The 26,649-nt window shown below is 38.7% G+C and overlaps 1 protein-coding gene across 4 annotated transcripts; it reads left to right on the top strand.

Annotated features, from left to right (window-relative positions):
* The first annotated feature begins 865 nt into the window (after window positions 1-865).
* On the top strand, window positions 866-26,630 carry LOC105918878 (cadherin-related family member 1). Of its 4 annotated transcripts, none has more exons than XM_012854082.3 (18): window positions 866-1,076; window positions 1,575-1,670; window positions 3,394-3,539; window positions 3,633-3,683; window positions 5,536-5,625; window positions 5,733-5,819; window positions 7,127-7,243; window positions 8,867-9,010; window positions 9,096-9,174; window positions 9,273-9,373; window positions 12,687-12,890; window positions 13,252-13,404; window positions 14,796-14,960; window positions 17,734-17,801; window positions 19,844-20,072; window positions 21,704-21,958; window positions 22,308-22,515; window positions 24,989-25,100. In XM_012854082.3, the coding sequence occupies exons 1-17, from the start codon at window positions 1,016-1,018 to the stop codon at window positions 22,503-22,505; spliced, it is 2,244 nt and encodes a 747-aa protein (XP_012709536.2). In that variant the 5' UTR covers window positions 866-1,015; the 3' UTR covers window positions 22,506-22,515; window positions 24,989-25,100. The 4 variants fall into 4 exon arrangements, with proteins under 4 accessions (XP_012709536.2, XP_035997756.1, XP_012709511.2 ...); XM_036141863.1 differs by having other exon boundaries at window positions 22,308-22,543; window positions 24,989-25,020; XM_012854057.3 differs by lacking the exon at window positions 22,308-22,515 and adding an exon at window positions 25,113-26,630 and having other exon boundaries at window positions 868-1,076; window positions 24,989-25,028.
* The last annotated feature ends 19 nt before the right edge of the window (window positions 26,631-26,649 follow it).

Genomic DNA, 26,649 nt, shown 5'->3' with positions numbered 1-26,649 from the left:
GCTAAATAAAAACTAATTACACCCTTTTCTCTTCTGGGAATGATGCTATTGTAACTAACTCACAATATCTTTAACTGGTACGGGCAAAATGTCCACATTTCTCCAACTTCGCCTTTCCTTCACTGACTTCTGCTGCTTAAAAAAATCATTCAAAATATATTTTACTTGTCGCAAATTCTTTAACTTCCTTTGATATTTTTTACCTACCTGAATTTTTTCACCCATATGCACCATCTTGTTCACTTAGATCAGCAGACCAGAGGGTTTTGGTGGTTTTAAAGAAGTGAGAGGTGACATAGCCTTTTTTGCTGCAGCTCATATATTTGGGAATGCTTTGCCTTTGCACATCAGCCCCTTCACTTAGTAATAAACTTAGTAATAAAATCTTATCAAAAACCAGACTTTTACTTCAACTCAGTGTGAGATTTTAATAGATTTTTAAAAATGTGTTGTTACCTTTTTAATGATTTTTTTTATGTCTTTGTTGTGTTTACCTTTTATTAGTAAGATTTTTATTGTGCAGCGCTTTGGTTAGCCTTTCTGTTGGTATTAAAGTGCTTCATACACAAAGTGGTATGGTATGTTAAACTTAAACGTTACATATGAACTTTGGCAGAAACACCCAATAATGTGACAAAATGCTCCTCTGGCCGCCCCAAGACAAAAGTATCCTGTCAGAAAACTGAACTGCATGCCAGAAACTGAATTAGCAGTAATCGCTCGTGCAGGTAAAATCTTATAGAAATTGTCACGGGCGTGCACAAGTGTGATTTTCACACCACGACGAGCGAAACCTGAACTCCCATCTCTGCGTTTTGTAGTCCTCCTAGATAGTGAGGCAGAAGATGCCTGTGAAGGGAAGGGATGCGTCACTGGATTAGTGGCTGAGAATCCAACCCCAGCCTCTCCTCCCTGAGCCTGCTGAGACGTCTCCAGAAGGGCACGACACTCACTGCTCGCTTTCCCTCCACCAAGCCTTCCACATGAGCCAGCCAAGCCTTAGCGCCGCGCCAGGATGAAGGAATACAAGAAAACGCACGCACTCCTGCTTCTGCTGCTGCTTCACTACAGTTTGGGTAAGGCGGTTGTTTTTCTTTTGATTGTGTGTGTGAGTGAGTGTGTGTGTGTGTGTTTGTGTGTGTGTGTGTGTGGTTAAGACCTCTTGCCTTGCTCTTATCTGCTTAATCCTCTAATACAAAGAGGGCAGGTCCATGTTAGAGTCCCCTGATCATCAAGCTTTTATGTCATTATTTCATTGCATTCCAATTTTTATGTTTTAATTTTACCAACATGTATATCTACATAGATATTTGTATATAGAAATATAGTACAGGCAGGATATAACTACATATTTCCTATTTTTGCATAGGATTTCTGCTCCTTTTAGCAAATATCCTTAGTCTATACGTCTATAATTATCAATCTTTTGACAACTACAGCGGAATCTAGAATAAAGTCTATATGATTTGTAACAATTTTATCACATTTATGTAGTGTATGGAGCTCCTCTGTTTATGTTTTCCTTCTGTCCTGGAATAACTCACAGCATCATATTTATGTGTCGTGTCATAAAGGGCAATCCGACTATGCTCCATATTTCTATGACAATGGTCCCAGCAGCACCAGTGGGAACATGGCCTTGTTCAGCATCTCCGAGGACACGCCTGTTGGTACGTTCCATGTGGGATTTTTTTTCCCCCCCTCTGTAACAAGTATTTCCACCTTTTTTATGTTAAGCTCTGAGTAATCTGTGTCAGGATTTATAATGTTATGTGTCAGAACAACTTCGACGCATGTTTTCAAGTTCCTAAGTCGGAAATTTCTCGAATATGTAACGCCGCTCTAGCTAATCACTGTAATACCTTTTGGATTGTGACGTGCATCAGCGCCTTGTGGGAAGAAGGCAATACAGTCCCCTGCAAAAGTATTCGTACCCCCGAGACAAGAATGCATAAGAAAGAGGTTTTTTGCAAATCAAAATCTGAACAAAGCGAATGGCAAGCATTTGTATTCAGGCCCTTTTACTGATACCTATGAACAAAACCTAGTTGAAACAGTTGTCTTCAAATGTCCCCTAATTAATAAACAGCCCACTTGTGTGTAATTTCTGCATTGTTTACATTTAAAAAAAATTATAGTGTATTTTAAATCTATGTTTACTTTTAAATCTCTGCTGCACCTAAAACTGTAATCTAACTTTTACTGCAATTCACAAAGCTGTATGCAACAAAATTTCGTTCTGTACGCACTCTGTGCATACAAAATGACAAATAAAGTTGTCTAAGTCTAAGTTTAATGTGAGTATTTATATAGCTGTTCTTTGAAGGGTTCAGTTCTAAAGCAGGATTAGGTTATAAAACAAAAACCCAAGTTTTAAATATACGATAGAGCAATATTCAATGTAAAAAGTATGGCACAGCTGCAAGGTTCCCAAGACATCGTTGTCTACCTTTACTGATTGGCCAGTCAAAAGCCACATGGAACCAATGGTGGAGCCGTTGAGATCCACAACTTGTTTAGGAGAATCTGTAGACCAGACAACTATTAGCCATACATCCAGAAATCTGGCCTCTGTGAGGAACTGGTGAAATTGTAAAAAGAGAGCACTGTGACGATGTCCCCCTCTCCAGGATGTCACAAACAATGTAGGATACGTAGCAAACGGGGTCAATAAGGTGTTCTTTTCAGTTAATTAAACTCGTTGACTTACATGCAAAATGTACATTCATTCCTGCCATAAAACATGGTAGCGGTGGCTTCATGCTGTGGGATTCATTTCCTTCAACCGGAGAGTGAAGATGGCCAGAGTGGGAAGCCGCATACAGCTAAATGCAGGCAAATCCTGGAAGAAAAAACGTTTCAGACTGCAAAAGGATGTTCAGCTTTCACCCGCATGGCCCTAAACAGACAGCCAGAGCTGCAACAGAATCATTTATCACATACTGTAGATTGGCCCAGACCTAAATCCGATCAAAAATTGATTTTCACAGACACTATTCATCCAGTCGGGTGAAGCTTGGGCTAGTTTGCAAAGCATGGGTAAATGTTTGGTCTCGTTGTAGACACAGCCCAAAGGACTGGCAGCAGTGATAGCAGGGAAACGTGGTTCTAGAAATGGATTTAGTGAGACTAAATGCAAATAAGCACCAGACTCTTCAGATTTTTATCTGTGAGAAACAAAAAAAACAGGAATTATTTTGCCTCTACTTTACAACACATTAAAGCTGCAATTGTGTGAAAGAATGTAGAAAAGCTCAGTGGGTGGGAGTACTTGCGAGACACTGTATGACTGATCTGACCTAGCTACTCATTAAACAACTGGGAGCTTCTTGTTCTCTTTTTCTTGCATGCATCCTTTTATTTACACTTGTGTTGGGTTTGTGTGGTTGACAGGAACTCAGGTATACATCCTGAACGGCACAGATCCGGAGGGGGATCCCGTACGATACGGCCTGACGTTTGAAAAAGGCTCCACTGAATATTTCAGGGTAGACCCCAAGTCAGGGAACGTTACTCTACTTCAGGAGCTGGACAGAGAGGTGAGCCTGCTGACAAAAGCACTCAATTATAAAAAAAACAAAAAACTGGACATTTCAGCACAGATTACCAATAATAATTATCTTTTTTTCCAGAAACAAGATGAAATTTCAGTGACTGTCAGCATAACAGATGGACGCAATAAAGTGAGTGTTGACTCAATTCTTTTGTCGATTTTGTTTACTCGGTTATCATTTGGTAACCTGGGGGACTTGCTGTGGGTCGTGAAAACATCAAGTATGTCGCCTCATGATTGTGATGAACGCTGAGTGCTAATGGCACTAATTTTCCATATTTGTGTCAAACAATTAAAACGATGTAATAGATTGGTTAAAATTGGCACAAGTGCTGTTGAGATGGTTCCCTTCACCAATGTGCATCTGTCGTTTACACAATATTGTTAACTTAAAATAGACAGCAGCAGTTTTCCTAGTGCTGTTTCTACTTGAAACTAATTAAATAATGTAGGTTTTGACCTTTTTTTTTTTACAGTGGTTCAACTTGCTTAATTCACTCTTTCTGATTGTTTTTTATTATATTCAAATTTATATTATTTGTTTCATACTTTTCTATATTTATGGTGTACACTTTAATTGAGTCACAGTGACAACACGTTGGATTCTGGTTAATTGTTTGTTTATTTGTTCTCGTGATGGATAACCACTTAATATGTAGTGGCACTAGTGCTGCTAATCATTTCACCTATTAGCTATTTAGCATTAAACCTCAGCTATTTTTAATTTTCCAGTTCTAAAGGGAACTGCCACCACTGGGTATTTCCTACTCACCAGGCATCACTTTCTATCGACCTTGCAGACATCTCAACCCATTTTCAACAACAGGCCATCATCTGTGCTGTTGATTTTTATTTTCTTATAACTTTGGTTATATTTAGCCAAATTGCAAAACATAGTCAGATTTGGTCTTTTGGGAGAATTTTAATTTTTCCATTTTTTTTCTTTATCCCTTTTGACATCTGCTTTTTTTTAACAGCTGTGTGCATGTAAATATCAGAATCAACGTTGCTGTCAATGTTTTACAATCATGGGCTTTACCAGATATGGAGACTTTTATTGCTAAAACTGGCATTTAAGTGGTTACACATTCATTTAAAATGTGTTAATATGGTAAGAACTGTACCTAGTAATGGGAGTCAGGAAAATATTTGGCGAAAGAATATATTGATGTATAATATTTATTCTATCTTTAAAATAGCTTTTTTTTACCCAAGGAACACAGGTAGAACACAAACTGAAGCAACTCTAAAAATAAAGTAATAATCCTGGAATCCTATTATCACTTTGAGGAAATATATTTTGACATGACTTACTAATATTTACTGGCAGGAGGTTGCTTGGAGTTATTTGGGCTTAACAGAAGTCATAATCTGTCATAAGAGCCCAGCGGGGGGATAAGAACTGCACCTAATGCAAATAGTGTGCAGAATGATACTATAAGAAAAATCTACAGGAAGAAATACAAAGTTATATTTAAATATACATAAGGCTCTATGTACATGTATCAGAATAGTAATTTTGTGATTATTTCCTCCAACATTGATTAAAATTACGTAACGACTTAAAGAAATAAACTGCAATTGCAATTTTTATTCAAAAGGGTAAGAAATGGTTTGTTTATGGGTGTGAAAATTAAGTAGCTTGAACAAAAATGGCAGATGGGTACAGAATGGGGATACAAATTGACAAAAGATGCAAATTGTTATTGACTCTATTGTTAATAAAAAAAACTGTGCTTGGTGATTGATTAGAACCAAAGTTTAACAAAAATCAAAAATTGCGAGGCGGAAGGAAAACAAAATGTATTAACGCATTGTAAATAATTATGGAAACTGAATGAACACAATACATTACTGAATCTCGTCTGAAATGGCTGCAGTCTTAAAGCGTGCATAAAATTTCATACATTGTGCAGACTTACAATAAGGAATAAATCTGTTTTCAGCCACAAATGAGCATTTGTTATTTTCATTGTCTGTAGGTTATTGAGACCGTGAGAGTGTTTGTGACGGACGCCAACGATGAGGCACCTGAATTTCAAAATCTGCCTTTTATAATTGATGTTCCAGAGGTAATGTGTCAAATAAACACACACGCTCGCTGAAAACCTCACATTTTGCAAACATAAAACCTGACAAAAAAGTTGTTTTTAATGCGATTGTTCTCTCTCTTCATAAGGACACTGCTCCAGGAACTAGCATCTACAGAGTCCATGCTGTAGATAAAGACCTGGGTTCAGGAGGCAGTGTTTCATATTATCTACAGGTAACTTTACAAGAGATATTCACTGCTGCTTGTATTTACTTTGGCTCTAAATCAGATTTTCAGGCTCCGGAGAGATTTCTTCTATTTAGTTCAATGAATTCACGCGCATAATCCCATATTCTTGAGTAAGCACGTGGCAGCAGGTGGACAGAAACCCGCTCCTTTTAAACACAAAAAAACCTTTTCTTAAATCTGCCTCAGCATGAGCGTCCGGCTGAAAGAACAAGGGAAAGACATAGAAGCTCTTAGCCAGTGATAGATTCTGTTGGCAGGAAATATTAAATAATAGCAACAATGGCGCATGTTAGCAGGAAAGAGAAACAACTAAACAAAAAATCACTGACCCATTAGTCCTTTCTATAGGTAGAAAAACACAGACTGTTGCACAAGCTAAATGGAGGTTTTACCTTTCTATCCTGGAAGGAAGCACAGCTAAACACAGATTTATTGAGCTGTAAATTCCCACCATGGAAAAAAAAGAATCATATTTATAAAGTATCCACAAATAAAGGATTCCCAAAGGCTTTCAAACGCTTAAAACTACTGCATCTACAATCTTCACTCCTAATATCTACTTGAAAAAGCTCTAATCTTTTCAGCGGACACAGGAAAGCTTTTATGTGTGCAGAAAGTAACCCAAGATAACCCCATCAAAGCTCTCTCAGCCCCCTTTTGAGGCATCCGGTTGAATTTTGAGTTGATTTCTACAGATGACTGATCACACATGAGCCCTTCATGGCCTTCGACCAATAAACTCTCAAACACTTCAAATTGGTCCCGATGTCCCAGTTTCCAAAGGCTCCTCTGAAGGCATTTCCAAGTTTTCCGTTACAATTTATCGCCATGTCTTTTGCTCATTTAATTTTTTTATTCAGTTTAAAAATGTGCATCATGCTTTCACATATGGTGATGCAAGCAGCTGGTGTGATATAAACCTAACATTTAGGGTCAGGAGCAGAGGTCAAGCTGTCATCATGAGAGCTGTGCTGCCATGTGGAGGGATGAAAAGGGCAAACGGGTGACGGGACAGCAACAAAGAGAAAGATTAATCTCATGCCAAAGAGAACAGTCTGGAAATGGCGTTACTTTAGTGGATTAAATTTCAATTACATTTGAGCAAAGCATCGAAGGGCTTTGTAGGAGCTCAGATCTGGTGTAGGCCCAAATACTGACAGTGAAGTGTTTGTTATTGTTCATGTGTCAAATGTCAAATGAACCGCAGAGAGCAAATGACGATCTGTTACATTAGCCTGATTGCTTCTCGTTGCTTATGTCCCCAATAACGGTTTAATTCCTTAAATCTTTAGAGTTCCCCATTTGCCAAGTTCACCATTGACGGACACAGCGGGATCATCAGAGTAAAACCTGGTGAGACTTTGGACTATGAGACCACGCCAACGTATTTTGTGACAGCAGTGGCAAAGGTGAGCGGTTGTTTTCATTGGGCTTACAGTTTTTAGGAGGCGTGAGCCGATAAACGTAGCAACATTTCACATCCAAGTCACATGTTTTATACAGGTATTGTATTGCACTAACTAAGCACCAGCCTTTAAATTTATACACAGGTCCAAGAGTCGACCTGCAATAAACTCTTCAGAAGAGTATTATTTGTAAAGGAAAAATGAATGCGGGAAGCTTTAATTAGCTTCACTGTTGACTCTAACTTACAGGAATACTGTGACAGCTTATATATACATATTTTTTTTGTTCTTAACACAAGTTTTTTTTGTGTAGATGGCAGGTCCTAAATCCTCAATGTCTTTTTGTAATTATAACTGGGGCAATTTCAATCCCAGATGAACTATATATTCAACATAATAGTAGTATAATAGATGCATTAGTCGTTTTCCCAGTTAAAATTCAAATAAAATAGGTTTCAAGCTAAATTGTTAAGTAAAAGTTTAATAAAATGCTATGAATCGATAACACGTAATAATAACTTAAACAATAGCAGTAATCAAGAAAATGTATGGTTTTGGTAAAAGAGCCTTTAGGAAGAGAAAATAATGCTACAATACAAGATGTCCAACAGCCACTACATTAATATGTGAAGATGAATGACACAGTGGTTCATTTACTGTAAAGTTTCAGGCCTTTATAGACTCAGTGGGATGAAAACGATGAAAGTGAAAATAAAGACCTCAAAATAAAACATGTATTTATACTTTTATGAGTTTGGAAATAATTTAATGCAACAACTTTTTTGCAAATGAGCTTCTATAAATGTATCAAAATAGGTTTGCGCTTCTTCTAATCTACTGAAAGTTGTTTTGTCAACTTTTTTTGTGTGTGTCTTGTCCTAAGAAAGACATATGTAGTTTTCCCTTCAGAGAATGTACAACTCCTATTTTTTTTTTAAAGTAGGGTTCTGCGGAGTTATGTCAGCAGTCAGTAACTTACCAGCAGTAGTACCACTGCTCTCTGAATGACCTCGCTTTGAAACAGATTAGAGTTTAATGCAGAGTTGAGCATTTTTTGATATTCAATGACTTAACCCTGAATGGGTCAATGCAACACACTGATTCTTTTCTTTTTCAGCCTATCTGTGACAGATTTGCTGTTATGCTTGGAATCATTGTACCGTCTCATGATCCAATCTGCATCAACTTTTAGCTGTTGATGGTTTCATGTTTGACTGTTGAATAATCTGGCATTTAGAGGAGCTCATGGTGAACTGCAAGGTGTCCGGTTCTGGTGACAGAAAAATAAGCCTACATCATCAGCCTGTAGCATCTTACCAAAGTGCCATGCAGGAAGTGTCAAAGGCATGCATGGAGAAAAATTGGAATATTGTACAGCTTTACACAAAGTACAGATCAAGAAAGAGTAGTGTATGATGCAAAAAAAACAAAAAAAAAAAAAAAACATTTACAAACCTCAAACTAGCAGGAGGATTGGTCCTGGTTCTGATGCAGTTGGGTGAGGCATTAAAAGGTTACATATAAATAATTTTTAAAGTCATAACTAATTATGTATTATTTCAAAGTAATGTGTTCTTAATTTGGACTAAATACATTAGTAACTGTTGCACTGCCTTGTTTTCCCAGGATGGAGGTGGAAGGTACAAAGGGAAACACCAGGTGCTGACCTCCACAGCCACTGTAACGATCAATGTTCTTGATGCCCAAGACATGCCTCCATTCTTTGTGGGAACCCCATACTTTGGATACATCTATGAAGTCTCAATCCCTGTAAGACCTTTTTTCTCCATATGGAGCTGTAATAATTAAATGGTTGTTGATTTTGTTCCCACATATGAATTTCTTACAATTTCAGGGTTCTGAAATATACACAGTGTCTGCCAAAGATGGGGATCAAGGCAACCCCAACCCGATTTATTATTCCATTGTGAACGGTAAGGACGTAGAATTACAATATATGTTCAAAGTTGTTTACTATTTTAAAATGTTTCTGACGTCTGATCTGATACACGTTTATCCCCGTTTTTTTCAGGAAGTGATGGTGTTTTTGATATAAACAGCACCAGTGGATGCATTTCTCTAGCAACCCTTCCATCTCTGCTGAGAAACGAACTCTATGAGATTAAAGTGAAGGTAATTTTCTTCTTTTTAATTCTTCTCACAATCATTTATTAAGGTGTGGCCTCCTTCCAGACATGCAATGCCTTGCAAATGAACCTCAACTTAATTGAGATTAATTCAACTAAATAACTGCATCTTGAAGACCAAGGAGCACAACTGCCAGGGCAAGAATACAGTTGTTGAGAAGTTTAAAGCAGAGTAAAGATCTAAAACAAAAACAATTCCCAAGCTCAAACATCCAAAAGAGCACTGTTAAAACTATCTAATGATGATGAAAATAACATGGCACAACTGCACCCCTACAAAGACACGCCTGCCTACCTCAACAGATTTTGTAAGTCTGGAGGAGTTGCAGAGATCCACAGCTCAAGTGGGAGAATCTGCATTAGTTGTGCATTCCCCAAATCTTGCCTTTATTGAAGACTAGCAAGAAAAATGCAATAAGCTTGCCATTTGCCTCAAATGAGTTGGGGGATACAGTGCATCTGTGTAAGAAGGTGCTCTGGTCAGGTGAGACTAAAGCGGAAACAAAATGCGTTACAGAAAACTAACTCCCTCTGAACACACCAACCCCACAGTGAAATTTGGCGGTGGCAGCATCATTTTCTGGTGGTGCTTTTGTACAGCAGTAACTGGGATAGAATTGAAGGAAAATACAGGTCAATACTGGAAGAAGAGGTGGAAGCTGCAAAAGACCTTTTGGACCTTCCATAATGGCTCTTAATAACAGAATACACATGATAAAGAACTAATGTTTTTAAATATAGATAAAATGACAAATGCAGTCTTTCAGTAGTTTCAGTGAATAACTGCATTGACTTTCCAGAATGACCAGCACCAGCAACATTTGGTAGATTTATTTTCCATGTCATTAGGTTGGAAACTATGTGCTTTTTTAAAACTGTTTTTCACAAATATCAACATCCCATAGATTGAAATACACCCTCTCTCATTTGCAAATGTTTTAAAATTTTCTTTACTTTAAACCCTAAAAGTCAATAAATGCAGACGTTTTGGATTGATAATAGGAAGGACATCTAAAATGTTTTTCAGGTGATAGAAAGCCAACCTTGTAATTGTCTTTCGGAGGTTCAGGTTTGAGTCCATCACAACACCCAGATTCCAGGCCTAATCAGTGGTTCCTAGCTAAAGCTATGTGCTAACTTTTGATTGCTCGTCTAATAGTCCATCCATCCATTCATTGTCTTCCTCTTATCTTGGGTCGGGTTGCGGGAGTAGTAGCTTCTGTAGGGAGGCCCAGACGTCCCTCTCCCCAGCCACTTGGGCCAGCTCCTCCGGGAAAATCCCAAAGCATTCCCAGGCCAGCCGAGAGACATAGTTCCTCCAGCGTGTCCTAGGTCTCCCTCTGGGTCTTCTCCCGGTGGGACGTGCCCGGAACACTTAACCAGGGAGGCGTCCAGAAGGCATCCTAACCAGATGCCCGAGCCACCTCAACTGGCTCCTCTCGACATGGAGGAGCAGCGGCTCTAATCTGAGTCCTCCCCGGATGACTAAGCTCCTCACCCTATCTCTATACACTACGGAGAAAACTCATTTCAGCTGCTTGTATCCGGGATCTCGTTCTTTCGGTCACGACCCAAAGCTCATGACCATAGATGAGGGTAGGAACGTAGATCGACCGGTAAATCGAGAGTTTCGCCTTTTGGCTCAGCTCTCCACCACAACGGATCGGTACAACGCCCGCTTCACAGCAGATGCCACACCAATCCGCCTGTCAATCTCACTCGGCTGTGAACCGCTCCAGTGAGAGCTGTAGATCATGCCCTGATGAAGCCAATAGGACCACGTCATCCGCGGATAGCAAAGACGCAATCCTAAGGCCACCAAAGCGGATCCCTCAACACCTTGGCTGCGCCTAGAAATTCTGTCCATAAAAGTTATGAACAGAATCGGTGACAAAGGGAAACCTTGGCGGAGACCAATTCTCACCGGAAACGAGTCTGACTTACTGCCAGCAATACGGACCAGACTCTGACACCGGTCGTACAGAGACCTGACAGCCCTTATTAAAGGGTCCGGTACTCCATACTCCCGGAGTACCCCCCACAGGATCCCTCGAGGGACACGGTCGAATGCCTTCTCCAGATCCACAAAGCACATGTAGACTGGTTGGGCAAACTCCCATGCCCCCTCCAGGATCCTGCTGAGGGTGTAGAGCTGATCCAGTGTTCCACGGCCAGGACGAAAACCACACTACTCCTTCTGAATCCGAGATTCGACTATCCGACAGACCCTCCTTTCCAGAACCCCAGCATAGACCTTACCAGGGAGACTTAAGAGTGGGATTCCGATGTCCACTCAATGCTGCAGAGCCGCGTTAACCAACACAGCCCCACAACATCCAGAGCCTTAAGGTACTTGGGGCGAATCTCATCCACCCCCGGAGCCTTGCCACCGAGGAGCTTTTTAACAACCTCGGCAACCTCAGCACCAGAGATGGGAGAACCCGACCCAGAGTCCTCAGGCTCTGCTTCCTCAATGGAAGACGTGTCGGTGGGATTAAGGAGGTCTTCGAAGTATTCCGTCCATCGATGCACGACGTCTCGAGTCGAGGTCAGCAGCACACCACCCCCACTATAAACAGTGTTGGTACTGCACTGCTTCCCCCTTTTTTACTATCGTCTAATAGTTGAAAAAAATTATTACTTTGGTTTTGTTTTTATTCAATTGAAGAAAATCTTGGCACATCCATGCATTGATTTCTTCTAAGCGTTTACTCAGTACTTGAATGGGTTCATAGTCACCTTGTGACATGGTGATGTAGAGCTGTGTGTCGTCTGCATAGTTATGGTAACTGATGTTGTTGTTTTCTATGATCTGAGCTAGAGGGAGCATGTAGATATAGAGTAGGAGGGAACCCAGGATTGGCCTTTGAGGAACCCCACATGCAATTTTTATTGTCTCTGATGTAAACTTACCTGCTGACGCATAAAAGTCCTACTATGTTCTATGTATTTAGACCTTGTTTGTACTTGCAATATGGATAAACATGCTTGAAGTTTAACAAAGTTAGTAAAAAAACTACTTAAAAATAGAAATAAAATCGAGGATCTTTAAGAATCACAAAAAATGTTATATTTTCTAAAATTAATACAGACGTAGGCCACACTTTTCTATTTTTATTTGTAAAATATTTAAAAGACTCCACAATTACACTGAAACTTTGCCACTCAAACTAAATCTAAAAAAAGAAGACGTTAAGGATTTTGCTTGAAATGTGACAAAATATGGAAACATTCGAGGGCTGCAAATTCTTTTACAAAGCACTGTAAAATGACTGTCTCCTGCATGTGTTCACCTCCAGGCATCTGAAGTCGGACCCAACAATCAGCTGTTGGACTACGATGTTACCACGGTTACCGTCCGGGTGGTGGATCTTAACAATCATCCTCCGACCTTTTATGGAGAAAATGGACCCCAGAGCAAATTTGAGGTCACCATGTATGAGCATCCTCCTGCTGGGGAGATCCTCAGAGGCTTTAAGATCACAGTCAATGACTCGGATCAGGTGAGTTCAGCTCGAAATTCCTCACATCTCTCTCAATCGATTGGATCAATTCCTGTTCTTTTTATTTTTTTTTTTCATCCTGAGCTGGATGTTCTACCAGCAGTTACAGTAATACCTCATTGTACGGCATTACATAAATATCTGCCAACCATTTCAAGTACATCTGGTTATGCAATAAAAGATATTCAGGAAATCTGTTAGCCATCATGTTTATTCTCTCCATGTTGCGTCATGTAACCCTAATTACCCTCTTATATCAGTATTGTTTTTTTAAATTCTACTGCAGCTTTAAATCCTATATTTTGTTATCCATGCGGCCAGCTGCAGCTTTATGTTCATTAGACATTTCTTCCTGTTTTAGGGGGCAAACGCTAAATTTAAGCTGAGACTGGTGGGGCCCAGTCGAGTGCTACGGGTGGTTCCCCAGACGGTCCTGAATGAAGCACAGGTGACCATCATTGTGGAGGACACGTCTGGCATAGACTATGAAAAGGGACCGACTTTATCTTTTAAGGTAAAATCTCCTAATCAGTGAACTATTCATTTTTATTAAGATATTGAAGTTATGCTTCTGCTTAAAGAGATGATGTTTTGTGTTTCAATCCAGTTTCAGTGAGTTATATAACTTTTTGTGCATGCGAAAGAGTAATAAAGCCAAAACTGCTTTGTAAAAGGATTTATTTAATTTTCTGAAAAGCCCTTTTTATAGTCCAGACTATTCCTATCTGACTTGAAGACATCACCATGAAACCCATTTTTATAATAGCTGGTAACTTTCTAATTTGATCAACCTTATCCATGGGGAAGCAGGTAATAATCAAGTGAAATGGCAAAAGTAAAATCCAATCAGGCCTAATGGTGAGGATGCATTATTAAGACAAGAGCTAAAATCCATAATTTCAAACAGGAAGTGACAAGAGATGCCATGCCAGTTTAATTTATATGTCTCTCATCTATTAGAGAGAGAGAGAGAAAAAAAGGCCCACAGCATCACAGATCCTCTACCCTACTTATCTTTGTTTCAGGCCAAACTGGAACGTTGTCATAACGTTCAATCTTAGTTTCATCCAATCAAAGCACTGCGTTCCAATTACAGTGTTCATTTATGATGGTAGGACAGAAAAGGCCTTTTATTTAGCATTGTTGCCAAATAATCACAAGGCATGAATATAGTATACAGTATGATGACTGTCATGATGGTACGGTGACTTAAAGATGCCACTCTGCTGCAGATTTTCTCTGCGTCCCTTAACATCTTCCTGATGTCTGATACCAAGATAAAGTCTAGAAGCCAGGGACTAAAAGGCGTGGGTCTCTGAATCATGTTATGTATATTCCCCAGGGAAACACTGAGCTGTGGAATACTGATGAGAAATTTCTAGAAACGTTGATCAGTTTAAAAAAGGAAAGTTTAAGTTTAAAAAAAAAAGCTAATTTACCTTTCTTTTAAAGAGCTTTTTGGCAGTGCCAACAATCTTACCGCTGCTGACTTTGTTACAAAATAATAGATTCTTCTCATGGGATTTTTTTTTGCACCCCATTAAATAAATGTATTCAAATTAAAGGTCAGTTTTTTCTAACTGATCGAGATTATGAGATTACACTGCTGCAGTAAAAGTAGAATTTACTTTAAGCATTTTCACACTACAAATGTGTCTGCAAGCATCTAAATCAAAGGCTAAAGGAATAAGTTTCACTATAAATATTTTTGGAGCAATTCAATAATAAAAATAATGTTGCTGTGGCTTTTTTAAAATCTTCCATTTCCATATGTTTCATGCTATTAATATTTCTTAAACCCTAGTATATAAAAAATTTGAATGCCATGACAAAGGATTTTTTTGTCCTGGTTTAAACAATTAAGCTATAAACCATCGTGTTCCATCACTTTGCTTCTCTCTCCAGCTGCTGGCGGTAGAGATTGACACTCCTGAGCGTTTCAGTGCGACAGCTGACATAGTGATCAACCTACTGGACACGAATGACAATGTCCCCGTTTTCTCGTCTGAGTATTACATCGCCAGAGTGCCCGAAAACTCCCCTGGAGGCTCCAGTGTTGTGTCTGTCACAGTGAGTCCATTGCTGATTAAACCCTGTTTTTACCCAGACAAAAGGGATTATGTAACCCATCAATCCTTTAATAAAAGTCTATTAATGAGTCCAGTTCATTAGATAAAAAGCAATCAGATGTCATGTTGGGCAGTTGAGCGAAGGAGCCAAGTGCACATTTAACTGGCAACAAAGTTTTTTTTTTAAATAAGGAAAATAGAAAAATCTGCAAATGTTGAGGCACAAAGAGAACCAGGATACAGCATGGGCAGATGAACAAATGAATGGAGAATGAGGCAGTTTATTGGGGAAATAAAAAATCATCCGCAGAACAATGGGAACCAGTGAGCATCTATATTGCGGGACAAGTGGGTAATGACATTGAATGCAGGTTAGTTAATCAGGAGATAATGTAAAGCAGCTGGTGCAGAGGGAGCACAGAAGGAGACTGAGGAAAGGGGACTAACATGAATGAAGCTGAACGGAGATACAAAGAAACTATTAAACCAAGGGGAACAGCTAACAGGAATCTTACAGAAAATAATACCCAACGTGCAAAGAATAAAATACAGAGGAACGATGAACCAATAAGGCAAAACTTTAAAGAACACAATCAACACAAAAATTAAGATAACAGAGACAAAAGTGTAACCCAAAAGCCTAAGACTCAAGAATCATAATATCAGGAGCAACATTTAAAAAAGAAAAGGAGGATGATTATTGTAAATGTTGGCACAGTCGTCTCCTGAGCTCCGTCATAGCATTTTAATTGCTACTGCACAAAGCCAAATAGGTGCAGAATTTTTTTTATTAATTTTGCTCCAAGCTTAATTTGTGGTGCACCAAAAGGTTATGTGTTGGGCCCAAACCTGTTTGTATTATACCCAAAATATATGTGTAATGTATTAATTAGTATAAATATTTATATTATTAGCAGATGACGTTAGATAATATTACTCTGATAAAGATGGGAACTGAGCTTTTTAAAGAAATGGTTTGAAATGTGAAAAATATGACTAAATTATAGCAAAACCTTTGTGATATTAAGCAATATGTAAACAGAAAATATGTTCAGACTTATGGTGATTGGTAGCTATAATAAAACAGTGAATTAACCTAGGTCTTTGGAAGGAATTATGGATGATAATGTCTGCTGTAAACCCCATATTTACAATATAAAAAATCGTAATGTCCAAAGCTATTGCAATATTACATAAAAACAAAAAAAAAATAGACTTGTTATATATGCCAAACTGCCCCCAATACTTAAACAACTTTCATTGTGGAAGTACGGAAACTACCTATATGCTACAGAAGAAAGCTTAAAAAATATTTTTGTGAATTTCATACCTTCAAATCCTACTCTTTAGCAGAAATCAAAGCTCCACTAATAATATAAAATCTTGTGAAAAAAGCATTTTCCTCCCTCACTGGTTTTTACTGAAAAGAAGAATTCCGTTTTCAAATGACTATTTCATGCAGACAATCAAAATGTTTCTGAAACCAACCTGGCCAAATGTGACAAACTAATTACCCCCCTTGTTAAGTCCTGCCTCTACCACATTTTTGAAAGTGGAGCTCAGTCTCACTGGCCAGATCCAGATTGTATTAATGCTGGACCTGTTGATCAATGAAATGGATAAAAATAGAACCTGTCTGGTCATCATTTAGTAACCCCGGACTCCAGTAAACCATAGTAACATCCATTTTGCTGAAAATATATAACAGTGGTCAAACTATCGAAATTACCCCAAGAGCAAATCAAAAACATTTTGGTAATCTCCAAAACCTTTGGGAAAATATTCTGTGGACTGAGGAGACAGACGTGTTTGTCATGTGCAGTGTGCCATTGTTTGTGCTATTTAAGTAACAGCATTTCAGAAACAGACAATAATATTGTTAGTCAGACATGCTGGTGGTGTCGTTGTCCTGCGCTGTTTTGCTGCTTCAAGAACTGGACAATTTACTGTAATTGTTAGAGCCATAAGTTCTGCTCTTTGTTAAAAAACCCTAAAGAAGAATGTCAGGTCAGCATTTTGTGACCTGAACCTCAAGTGCAGTTGGATTATGCAGCATGGCAATGATCCAAAGCGCACCACCAGGTCCACCTCTGAATGGCTCAGAGTTAGGATTGAGAAGTGAAAGCATGACCTTAAACACACCGTTAATGTTCAATGTGTCTGAATTAAAACTATTGCTCAAAGAAGAGCAGGCCACAATTTCTCTTCTGTGATGTAAAACATTACTTGCCAGATATTGCAAATGCTTGATGGCTGTTGGTGCCTCATAACGACACAACCTTTTATTAGATTTAAGGTTAATTGTTTTTTCACATATTACCAGGTCTATTACCATGTCGGCTTAGTCAGCTTTTTTCCTTTAATAATTTAAATCATTGTCTAAAACCGACATTTGTTTGATAATATGAAACATTTAAGTGTGAAAAGGGAAAAAAAACAGGACAAATCCATAAGGGGGCAAATACTTTTTCACTGCACTGCGCCTTAATCTCCGTCAACCTGCATTTAGCAGTTGTTAATTAAATAAATAAGTCAACACTTTCAATAAAATGTCTATTTTAATAAGGAAAAATAAAAAAAGATGTATAAAAACACAGTTAATGTCAAATTCATCCAATCATAACATGCATCATGTCAAAGTGTCCAAATAATGTGACAATATGACATGCAAACTCTGGAATAAACAATTTAATTGTGTACATATCTTATACATTGTTGTCTTGTCCATGATGCCCAGTGGATTTACCCTCTGTGCTGTTTTGTTTTTCTACCAGGCAAATGATCCAGACTCTGGTTCCTGGGGGGAAGTCAAATATGCAATTTATGGATCAGGATCAGATTTGTAAGTTAAAACCTTTTACTCCTGCCAGTTTATCATTACACTGATTCAATAAAAGACCATTTAGTTTCCACAAAACAGATTAAAACATTTTTTTTTTTGGCGTAGAGTTTTTGGGAAGCCCAGCAACAGCAGTACAGTTATGAATTCAACTTTTGGTCAAAGACTAAAACAGGAAAGCCTGTATTTACTGGCCCCGCTGCTGCTCCAGCAGCTTACTCCAAAATGGCTGCAAGATGCTAGCTAATCTTCTAATTGGATTGGAGGGTTAAAAATAGTCATCCTGGCCTCATCTCACATAGGCAGAGCCAATTAACAAGCAATGTGACAGCTGGAGCCACAGAAAACGGTAGCTTTGAAAAGCCAGGCAGCACGCAGCAAGGGAAAGGTGAGAATTTATGCTTGTCTGCCGACAGCAACATTAATTGTGTGAAAGTTATCAGTTTCAAAGAAACTTGTGAATTTTCACTGACAGAGAAAAAGTAGAAGAGTCAACGAGATAACATGGTTGAAAGTCCCTTTTGCATTTGTTGAAACAAACATCCATGTGATCGTATATAATTTAGGGCACAATTTTTATTAAGGGGAAAAAGTTGCAATTTTGGTTAGACACGAGTTGTCGCAACAAGGTGGGAGTATAGCCTGCTGCTTGAACAAGAATCAAGTCAGGATTTACACAGTTTCACCCCCAAGATCCTTTTAAGGAAATACATTAAATAAAATGTAGAGTAGTTTATTGGATCAAACATGTCAGTGACATACAGTCACCCCAGACCTGCTGTGAGAGATGAAAAGATCTGCAGTGTGCATTAGCTGGAAATAATGTATATGTTACAGAAAGCTAGAGATACACTGTATAGTTTATGTGAATATAGCATATCAACACAGAAAAAAATATAGCTTCGGATAAGACGTATTCCCAACTCTAAACAGGATGTTTGATCTTTTGTCCTGTTTAAGTTATATTGCAGATTGTAAAACCAAATGCTACACTCCCTCCATTGCAAAATACCAATTGTATCCAGATTTCACACTATACAAAATATTGGAAAGCTTACCATTTACAGTAAAACCAAAGTCAGAGATATGCGGGCTAATTGTCAGGTATATATAGACCAGAAATGGCATTGATATTGTCACTTTATATCTGTTTTAAGCTACTTTGCTCTATAAATTAATGTATCTTTTGTTGATGTGTGAGAAAGCCTGCAATTCTACATCGAAAAGAATTAATACGAAGTTCTCTTTTAGGTTGAGGACATATGGTTGTAATATGCATCCGAATGCCTTTCTTTCACACCTCTTTACTCCAACACCCTGGAATAGAATACAACCTGTTGTCACCAGAAGTCATCTTATTAAATTATAATTCATTATTGAATCAGGTTCACCTCTGTGAAATTTAACCCTTGCACATGGTTTAGGTGCTTTGGATATGTGGAAATATGGTGGATAATTTATTTGAACAGGAACAGTGTAGTTGGTCAGAGATGATGGACAGATGGATGGATATTAAATCCAGGACAATCTTTGGAGAAAACATTATAGAGGCAGCAAAAGATAAATAATTATGTGACTGAAAGACTCAATGATGATAATGATAAGATTCAGGTGTTTTGTTCGTTAAAAAACTCGTGAAAACTATGTATTATTTTTGTCTTTCAACTTCATAATGAAGCATGCCTTTGTGATGGGCTAATAAATAAGAAATACTAATAAAATGCATTTGTGTTTGTGGTTGTTCTGTGTCAAAATGTTAAAGAGTTCAAACAATATCAATAACTTTCAAGGCACTGTAAGTTGTAGCTTTCTTAACCCTTCATTCAATCTGAGCAATTTTGCTTTGGTCTAAAACATAAAAGCTTATAAATTACATTACGGCTCTGCTTGCACTGTCAAAAATGTCAAACGGGGTAGTGAAAAGGTTTAGAAACCAGCTCTCTTGTGAAATCTAATGTTTATACTTCAAACCCCTGGTTTGTGATGGTGACACGTAACAAGACATCTGCTGCAATGACTTATGCCGTTACTCATCTTGCTTGCAGATTCGCCATTCACCCATCAACAGGACTTATCATCACGCAGCCCTGGACCAGTCTGGACGCGGAGATGAGGTCGAAATACAACTTCTATGTGAAGGCAGAAGATTCAGAAGGCAAGTACAGCATCGCTGAAGTCTTTGTCACCGTCCTTGACATGAACGACCATTCTCCGGAGTTTGATGAGGAATTCCAAGAGAAGACCATGATCATTGGGACAGCTGTCAAAGTGCAGGTACGCCATGCTGATCAGCTTATACAGAAGTAAACGCTATGAAGTGGTCATGAAAGAAGCTGGTGAAGATTCTCAGTCATCCAGGTCATAGTCATACCAAAAGAAAGTAAAAAACTAATGTGTTACTCCACATTACTCCAGACTTTTTGAATTGAGAAAGCTTCCTGGAGAGGAAGCAAAACGTCTTCCAGTTGCTTTGTTTTTTACCTTTTTTTGGTATGGTCATGAAAGAAGGTTCATTTTAATTCCATAAATTATTTCCAAGTTGATTTGGTTAAATATTTTGAAATCAGTATCCGAAAATTTTCTGGTATTTCAAAGTTTCCACAACACTTTGCACTTTGAGAACATTCCAGGGAGCCTTTAAAGGGGACATCTCATGGTTTAAAATCCTTCCTGTTCACATTGAAATCATCCAGTTGTGGTCTATATAAAGTGGAACAGCAATGCTTTGGTCTGAATTCCTCTTTAACGCTGTTCTGAGGTGGGTTTGAGAGCAACTTGTTTTGGTGCCGTCTCTTTAATACAAATGAGCCACTTCACATCCCGCCCCCCTCCAGGTGGCAAAACGTTCCACTTCATCCCGTTCGGCAATTTTTGCAGTTTGCTGGGGAATGGTGAAATGAATTGTGTGGGTTAATGCACCCAAAAACATTTTCACTAGCTTCAGCATCCTTGAATTTGGACTACAGAATCGCAGTGAAAAATAAAAATGGAGGATTTGTGAAATTGGTTAGCTGGGAGTCCATGACCTTGTTTAGCAGCTCTGCAGAAGATTATGTGACGCAATAGTTCAAAAAACATAATAGAAAATAGAGGACACTAATTGGCTTTAAAAATATGATCCAAACAGAATATCAATATATTTATCTAGCACCTGGACAGACTACATTAAACTTTTCTGCATTCCTAGAGACTCCAAGCACACACCAAAATGTATTTAAGGGCTAAAAAAAGTGGATTTTGCCTGATATATCTCCTTCAAGACAAGCAGACCCACATAATGACAATAGTTCTGCCTGTTGTGTTTGTGAACTAAAAGTTTGATCTTACTCTCGTTCGACCAGAGCAAACTCAAGGCATTCAGGTTTCTGATGTCAGGTCAGAAAAGGCTTTTTCCTGCCAATCTTGTAGCCATTTTCCTTTTTGTAAAGATCAACAAAGCTGCCTATTTTAATGAATCAGAATCAGACATACTTTAATAATCCCAGGGGAAAATTATTGGAAATGGCATGTTCTGTTCTCTTTCCCATTTGAATAGTGCCATTAAGAAAGGAAGAACATCAGAAAAAAGATATCATGGATTAAACCCAACTGAGAATCTGTGGCAAGACTTGACAACTGACGCTCATAGACACTCTGGCTGAGCTTTTGCTGTTTTGCAGAATTTTTTTTTTCTTACATTTGCAAAGCTTGTAGTGACATACCCCAAAAGACTTTCTGCTATAATTGCAAGAAAGGTGGTATTGACTCAGTGGGGCTCAATGCAAATGCATGCCACACCTTTTGCAAAAAATAAAAATAAAAAAATGATAAAATAACTGCAACTTCACAGTTATGGATGCTCTCTGTTGGTTTGCTACAAGCTAGATGTAATTAAGTGTTTTCACTACAACTGTTCTTTCACGCAGGCCATGGATGAGGACGCAGAGTCTCCCAACAACGTCATTGAGTACTCCATCATGACAGCCGACCCCGACAACGCGTTTGACATCAACGCAGTCACAGGGGAGATCCAGCTGAAGCCTTTCATCAAGTCTATGGAGATCGTGCAGAACATCACCAAGCAGAAGGACTGCAAGTGGTCTCTGGTGGTCCAGGCCAGGGACCGGGGATCTCCGTCCTTCAGCACAACGGCTGTGATCAACATCGACATCACAGAGGCGGTAAGGCTTTTGTTCTAACTCGCAGCATGCTTTCCAGTGCCTCTTTCTTCATGCCTGAGCTCTAGATTCACGCATTTAAACATGAAGCAAAAAGCATCCTTGCCATGCTAATGCTGCTTTGTTTAAGCGCCATGCCCGCCAGCTCCATCCTGAAGTTTTTATCTTGCTTGTTGGATAAAAAAAAAACACTAATATGAACTGAACGTTACGTGTCCTTTTAAGTTCATACATAGCCACTAAACATGCGTTTGTGTTTTCCTGATCCACCATGTTTTCATAGAACATTCATTCTGTAGCCCTTCATCATGTTTTTGGCTTTGTTTCTGTGTTGTGATCGTGCTTTTTCCAGATCAAAGGTCGAATGGTTTCATACTTCATGGGCCTTAGCAAGCGTCCGCTGACGGTTTTCGGGATTTGTTCCAGCATTATCACGTCCCTCATTTTTCTGACCATCTGCATATCCACAATCCTGTACTGTAACGCAGTGAAAAAGTCCAGAATCAACCCCGAGAGTAACTATATCAAAGTCATCCGCAGACTGAAGTGAGACACAACCGGTACTTGAAGATTCAGCTCCAAACATTGGTTGGCTGGTTTTTGTCTGTAAAAGAGTACTTGAACATATTTTGTGGTTTTATTATTGTTATATTTATCTTATTTATTTATCTTTATTTTCTTTGAAAAGGGCATGACTTGACAAAAAGATTTTTAAGAATCAATTTTACTGATGTGCACAAATTTGTTGGCACTCTTAATAAAGATAAAGAAGTGTTAAAATAACTTTGCTTTAACCCTATAGCAGTTTAATCTCAAACTGAATATTTTAGAAAAATGATACCTTTAATGTAATATAAATGAATCATTTGAGGGGGGGAAATTCTTGCTTTCGGGTGGTGAGTGGTTCGGTTTATAGAGCAGGAGCACCGTGTACAGAGGCTATAGTCCTTGATGTGGTTGTCCTGGGTTACATTTCCGCTCTTGGGCCATTTAGACTTTTAGATATTATTGTCATTCAGCTGCACATTCACAATGTACATTTGAGTTAAATTTCATTGCAAGACTCTAAGTAAAAATAGAAGACAAAAACAAAAGACAAACATTATAATAAAGGTTTAACAATATAAAAACAATTAAAGAATAAAAAAATGAAAGTATAAAATTAACCCTAACCCTCTAACCCTAACTCTAAAATTAGTCTAACCCTAACCCTAATAAATCCATCCATCCATCCATTTTCTAACGCATATATCCCTTGTGTGGTCGCAATGGGGTGCTGGTGCCTATCTCCAGCTGTCACCAGTCTATTGCAGACCCTAATACATATAAATAAGAAATATTAAATAATACAAATATAAATACAAAAATGTATAAAAGAAATAGAAAGCATGTCTTCCCATTTTCTCTACATCCTCTTTTCTGTCAAGTTCCGGTTTAATAAGGCCAACTACTGCCAAAAAAGTCTTTGAAATAAAGACCCTAACCCTTTTAATGCAATTAGTTGTGACATAATTGCTGGGGTCTCAACAAACCCTTTTAGAATAATGTAACTTGAGATATTTTTTTAAATTCCCAATTAATTTTCTAAAGTTAATCATAATTAAAAGGAACTTCTAATTAGTGTGGCACCGGCCCATTTTTCTTGAGAACTGGGCACTATCCTGGAGATGACCGATATTTATCTTGCCACCATTTGCAGTAAGCAGGATGTTTTTCTTTGTTTTTGTTGATGGTTTTTTAACCTGTCCTGTCTGGCAACATTAAGTATAGTATGATTGTGAGTCATCCCATTGCTTCAGCATATTTTGCTCAACAAAAACAGGAGTTTAAAGTGCTCCTCCTGTTGCAATCGTTACTTTTATTGATTTTTGTTTGGAAGGTCAACCAGACAACGTAGGAGGAGGGGATGGATAGAAAGAATGGAAGGACAGCTGGGTAGGAGGAAAACAAAACTTAAGACCCACAGCAAAGATTACTAAACAAAACCAACTATGAGCAACAACAAGTTAAAGATCAATACAATATTAATCTACCTAAGACAGATCAAACTGAACTTAACAGCCACCAAAAGTTCAGGCATTCTATATAATAGCTACATGTCATAAAAGCATGTGAACAAGCGTGCATGTATCAGCAAGCAGGATGTTGAGGGAGGGAAGAAAATCTTCAAAACTCACTGTAGCAAGCGGGGGAAATCATGATCTTTCTAAAGTACGGTAGAGAGGTAGTGATGCTGTGGGCCTATCTCTTCCAAAGGTTCTGACAAATCTTTGTAGAGTGGATGTCATCATGAACTCGCAGAAACACTAGGAAATGAAAAAAAAAAAAAAGTGTCCAGTGGCCCCCGCTGGAAAGCTTTTAAAAGCATTGTGACCCTAAACATGTGACCGAATCAATCCAAAATATGTTCCCCACACATAAAATCATAATTTTTTTTAAGAGTTTCCCAGTCCTACAAACTAAATCTTGTAGAAAACCAGAAGGGTGAGCTATGGATGACCAAGTATGACTTTCTGGGATCCCTCTGCCACAGAAATACATTTTTGACATATTTATTTCCTTATTCATTATGTCCATAACCTTTTATCCTTTGATAGAGTTTTTGGTGTGAGATTAAGCAACCTCAATATAATAAAACAAAACCTTTTTAAGAGGACACATCTTTAACAGGAGTGCCAACAAATTTGCCTACATCTGATCAATCTTCTGTGAGGAACTCTATGTCTCCGGTTCCTGTTAGTCCTAATAAATCAGATAAAACCCCTCATTGCAGCGCACTGCCAGACACATTCCAAACATCTAGTTCCGTGCTTAGTAGTAGGCTTGAATCAGCAGATCCATAGAGTAGACCACAGTTAAAATAGATTACTTAGCGTGAGTTAAAAACTGTTGCTTGATTGGTAGACGTGTTGCCTGGGCCTTCTCTGTCAGTGCTTTGCAGCGTCCATCTTTCATGCTCACATGCTCTGTAAGAATGCTTTATCGAACCTTTTGCTTCAGATTCAACCTGACTGTATTTGTGCTCTTTTACAGACTCCTCTCAAGGGGCCTATGGGAGCATTTTTAATGAAAAGTAGGGACAATCCTCTGAGGGCTTTGGGCTTGCTGGCTTTTATCATTCTCGTCCTGGTAGGAGTGACGGTGTTGATCTCCACAGTTATGTACATGCGCAACTCCAAGTCAAACCGAATCATGCCCGCCCGACGCATCATCAAGAGGCGGCCCAGGGACCAGCGGACTTGGAAATTCAAGATTCCTGTCATCAAGTTGTCCAGCCCAGCGGAGAAGTTCCTCGTCAGCGACCCGGAAAGCAGCCCCCCGCAGGAAACCAGCAGCCCCCGGCTGAAGCCTCCCCCTCCCTGTCTGCCCCCTCCACCTCCGTCCAACGCACGGGCTAACGAGCGGCCCCGAGCGGTCCCAACCATATCTGGTGCACTGACCTCCAAAGGTTCAAAGAAAACAAAATCCGGCCGTCGCAAAGAGGGGAACATGAGCTCTGCGTTGGTGTCTGAGTTGAAGATGAAGCTGGAGCAGAAGATCAACGAGAACAACCAGGGGTATTATTAAACAGAACCGCAAGAACCTCTGGTTTAACGTTGCTCGGTCCGTTTGTTGATGGCTCTCTGCTCTTGTCTTACATGCAGTCATTGTGATGATTGATAGAAAGACCTACCATTGGACTGTTTTTTTTTTTTTTTCGGTTTGCAGATATTTATGTCTGAACAGGAGACCATGAAGGAAGCAGGTTGCACCGCCTCCTGCGTTGTCCTAGTTTTAGAGAAGCACGGAGAGAGCTCGAGTCAGTGGTGTAGTCGCAGATAGTTTACCACACTGCCATCTTGAGGAGGATTACGTGATCTTAACAGTAAGAAGCACTACTGTAAATTGTCCTGGGAGAGGATTACTGAGGCTTAGTGTCTATACATCCGTTGCATAACATCCTGAAAAGTGTAACGCTCACAAACCTGCAGTGTTTTCTGCCCAGAAAAAAAAAAAAAAAAAAAGGATTTTTACCTGATAAATCCCCATTACAGAAAGATGTGTTCTTGCTCAGTGGAGCATGCAGCTAAATGACATGGTAATATTTCACAAAAAAGTGCTAAAGGACCTGTGTGTTGATATTTTTACTGTGTTACATCAGCCGCTTCGAAGCTGAGAAGTTGCTCCTGAGACAATGTGCCACTGTAGTAACACGAGCCTGCTTGAGTAATTCTAGGGGGAAAAAAAACATGCTTTTATATAAATGTATATGCATCCATTTTAAGTGTACAGCAATGTATTATTTCAGCTATATTACTAAAAAACAAAGTATAACTCTATTAGTTGAAAATTGTTGATAACAGTTTGCCATATGACTGGAAATCTCAAGCTTACATCAATATTGCTGAGAGGTTTTTCTATGTTAAAATAGATGTTTATCGGGAGCGTCTTTGTCAGACATCTAGAATCCGCTCACGGATATTTTCCATCTCAAATGCCTTTGAATGCAGGCATAGCAAACGTCATTGCTGTAACCATAACTTGTGTCTGAGTAGATCTGAACTTATACTTGTTTTAAATAAGTTGAGATGAACTATATATCATAAATATGACTTTAACTTGCCTGGTCCTTTGAAGAAATTTGTATTGTCTTTGTACTGTCTTGATTTTAAATAAATATTTGAACATAATTTGATCACATTTTTGTTCTCATT

The sequence above is a fragment of the Fundulus heteroclitus genome, chromosome 10 (genome assembly GCF_011125445.2).
Source record: "Fundulus heteroclitus isolate FHET01 chromosome 10, MU-UCD_Fhet_4.1, whole genome shotgun sequence".
Lineage (NCBI taxonomy): Eukaryota > Metazoa > Chordata > Actinopteri > Cyprinodontiformes > Fundulidae > Fundulus > Fundulus heteroclitus.
The sequence above is the reverse complement of the archived record's forward strand: the minus strand, read 5'-3'. Positions and strand labels throughout refer to the sequence as shown.

Bases quoted from the DNA above. Each gene is read 5' to 3' on its own strand.
- LOC105918878 (XM_012854049.3), top strand. From the start codon at position 1,016: ATGAAGGAATACAAGAAAACGCACGCACTCCTGCTTCTGCTGCTGCTT. The intron at 7,244-8,866 runs GTGAGCGGTTGT...TTGTTTTCCCAG, and splicing joins TTGTGACAGCAGTGGCAAAG to GATGGAGGTGGAAGGTACAA. The intron at 9,011-9,095 runs GTAAGACCTTTT...TTACAATTTCAG, and splicing joins TCTATGAAGTCTCAATCCCT to GGTTCTGAAATATACACAGT.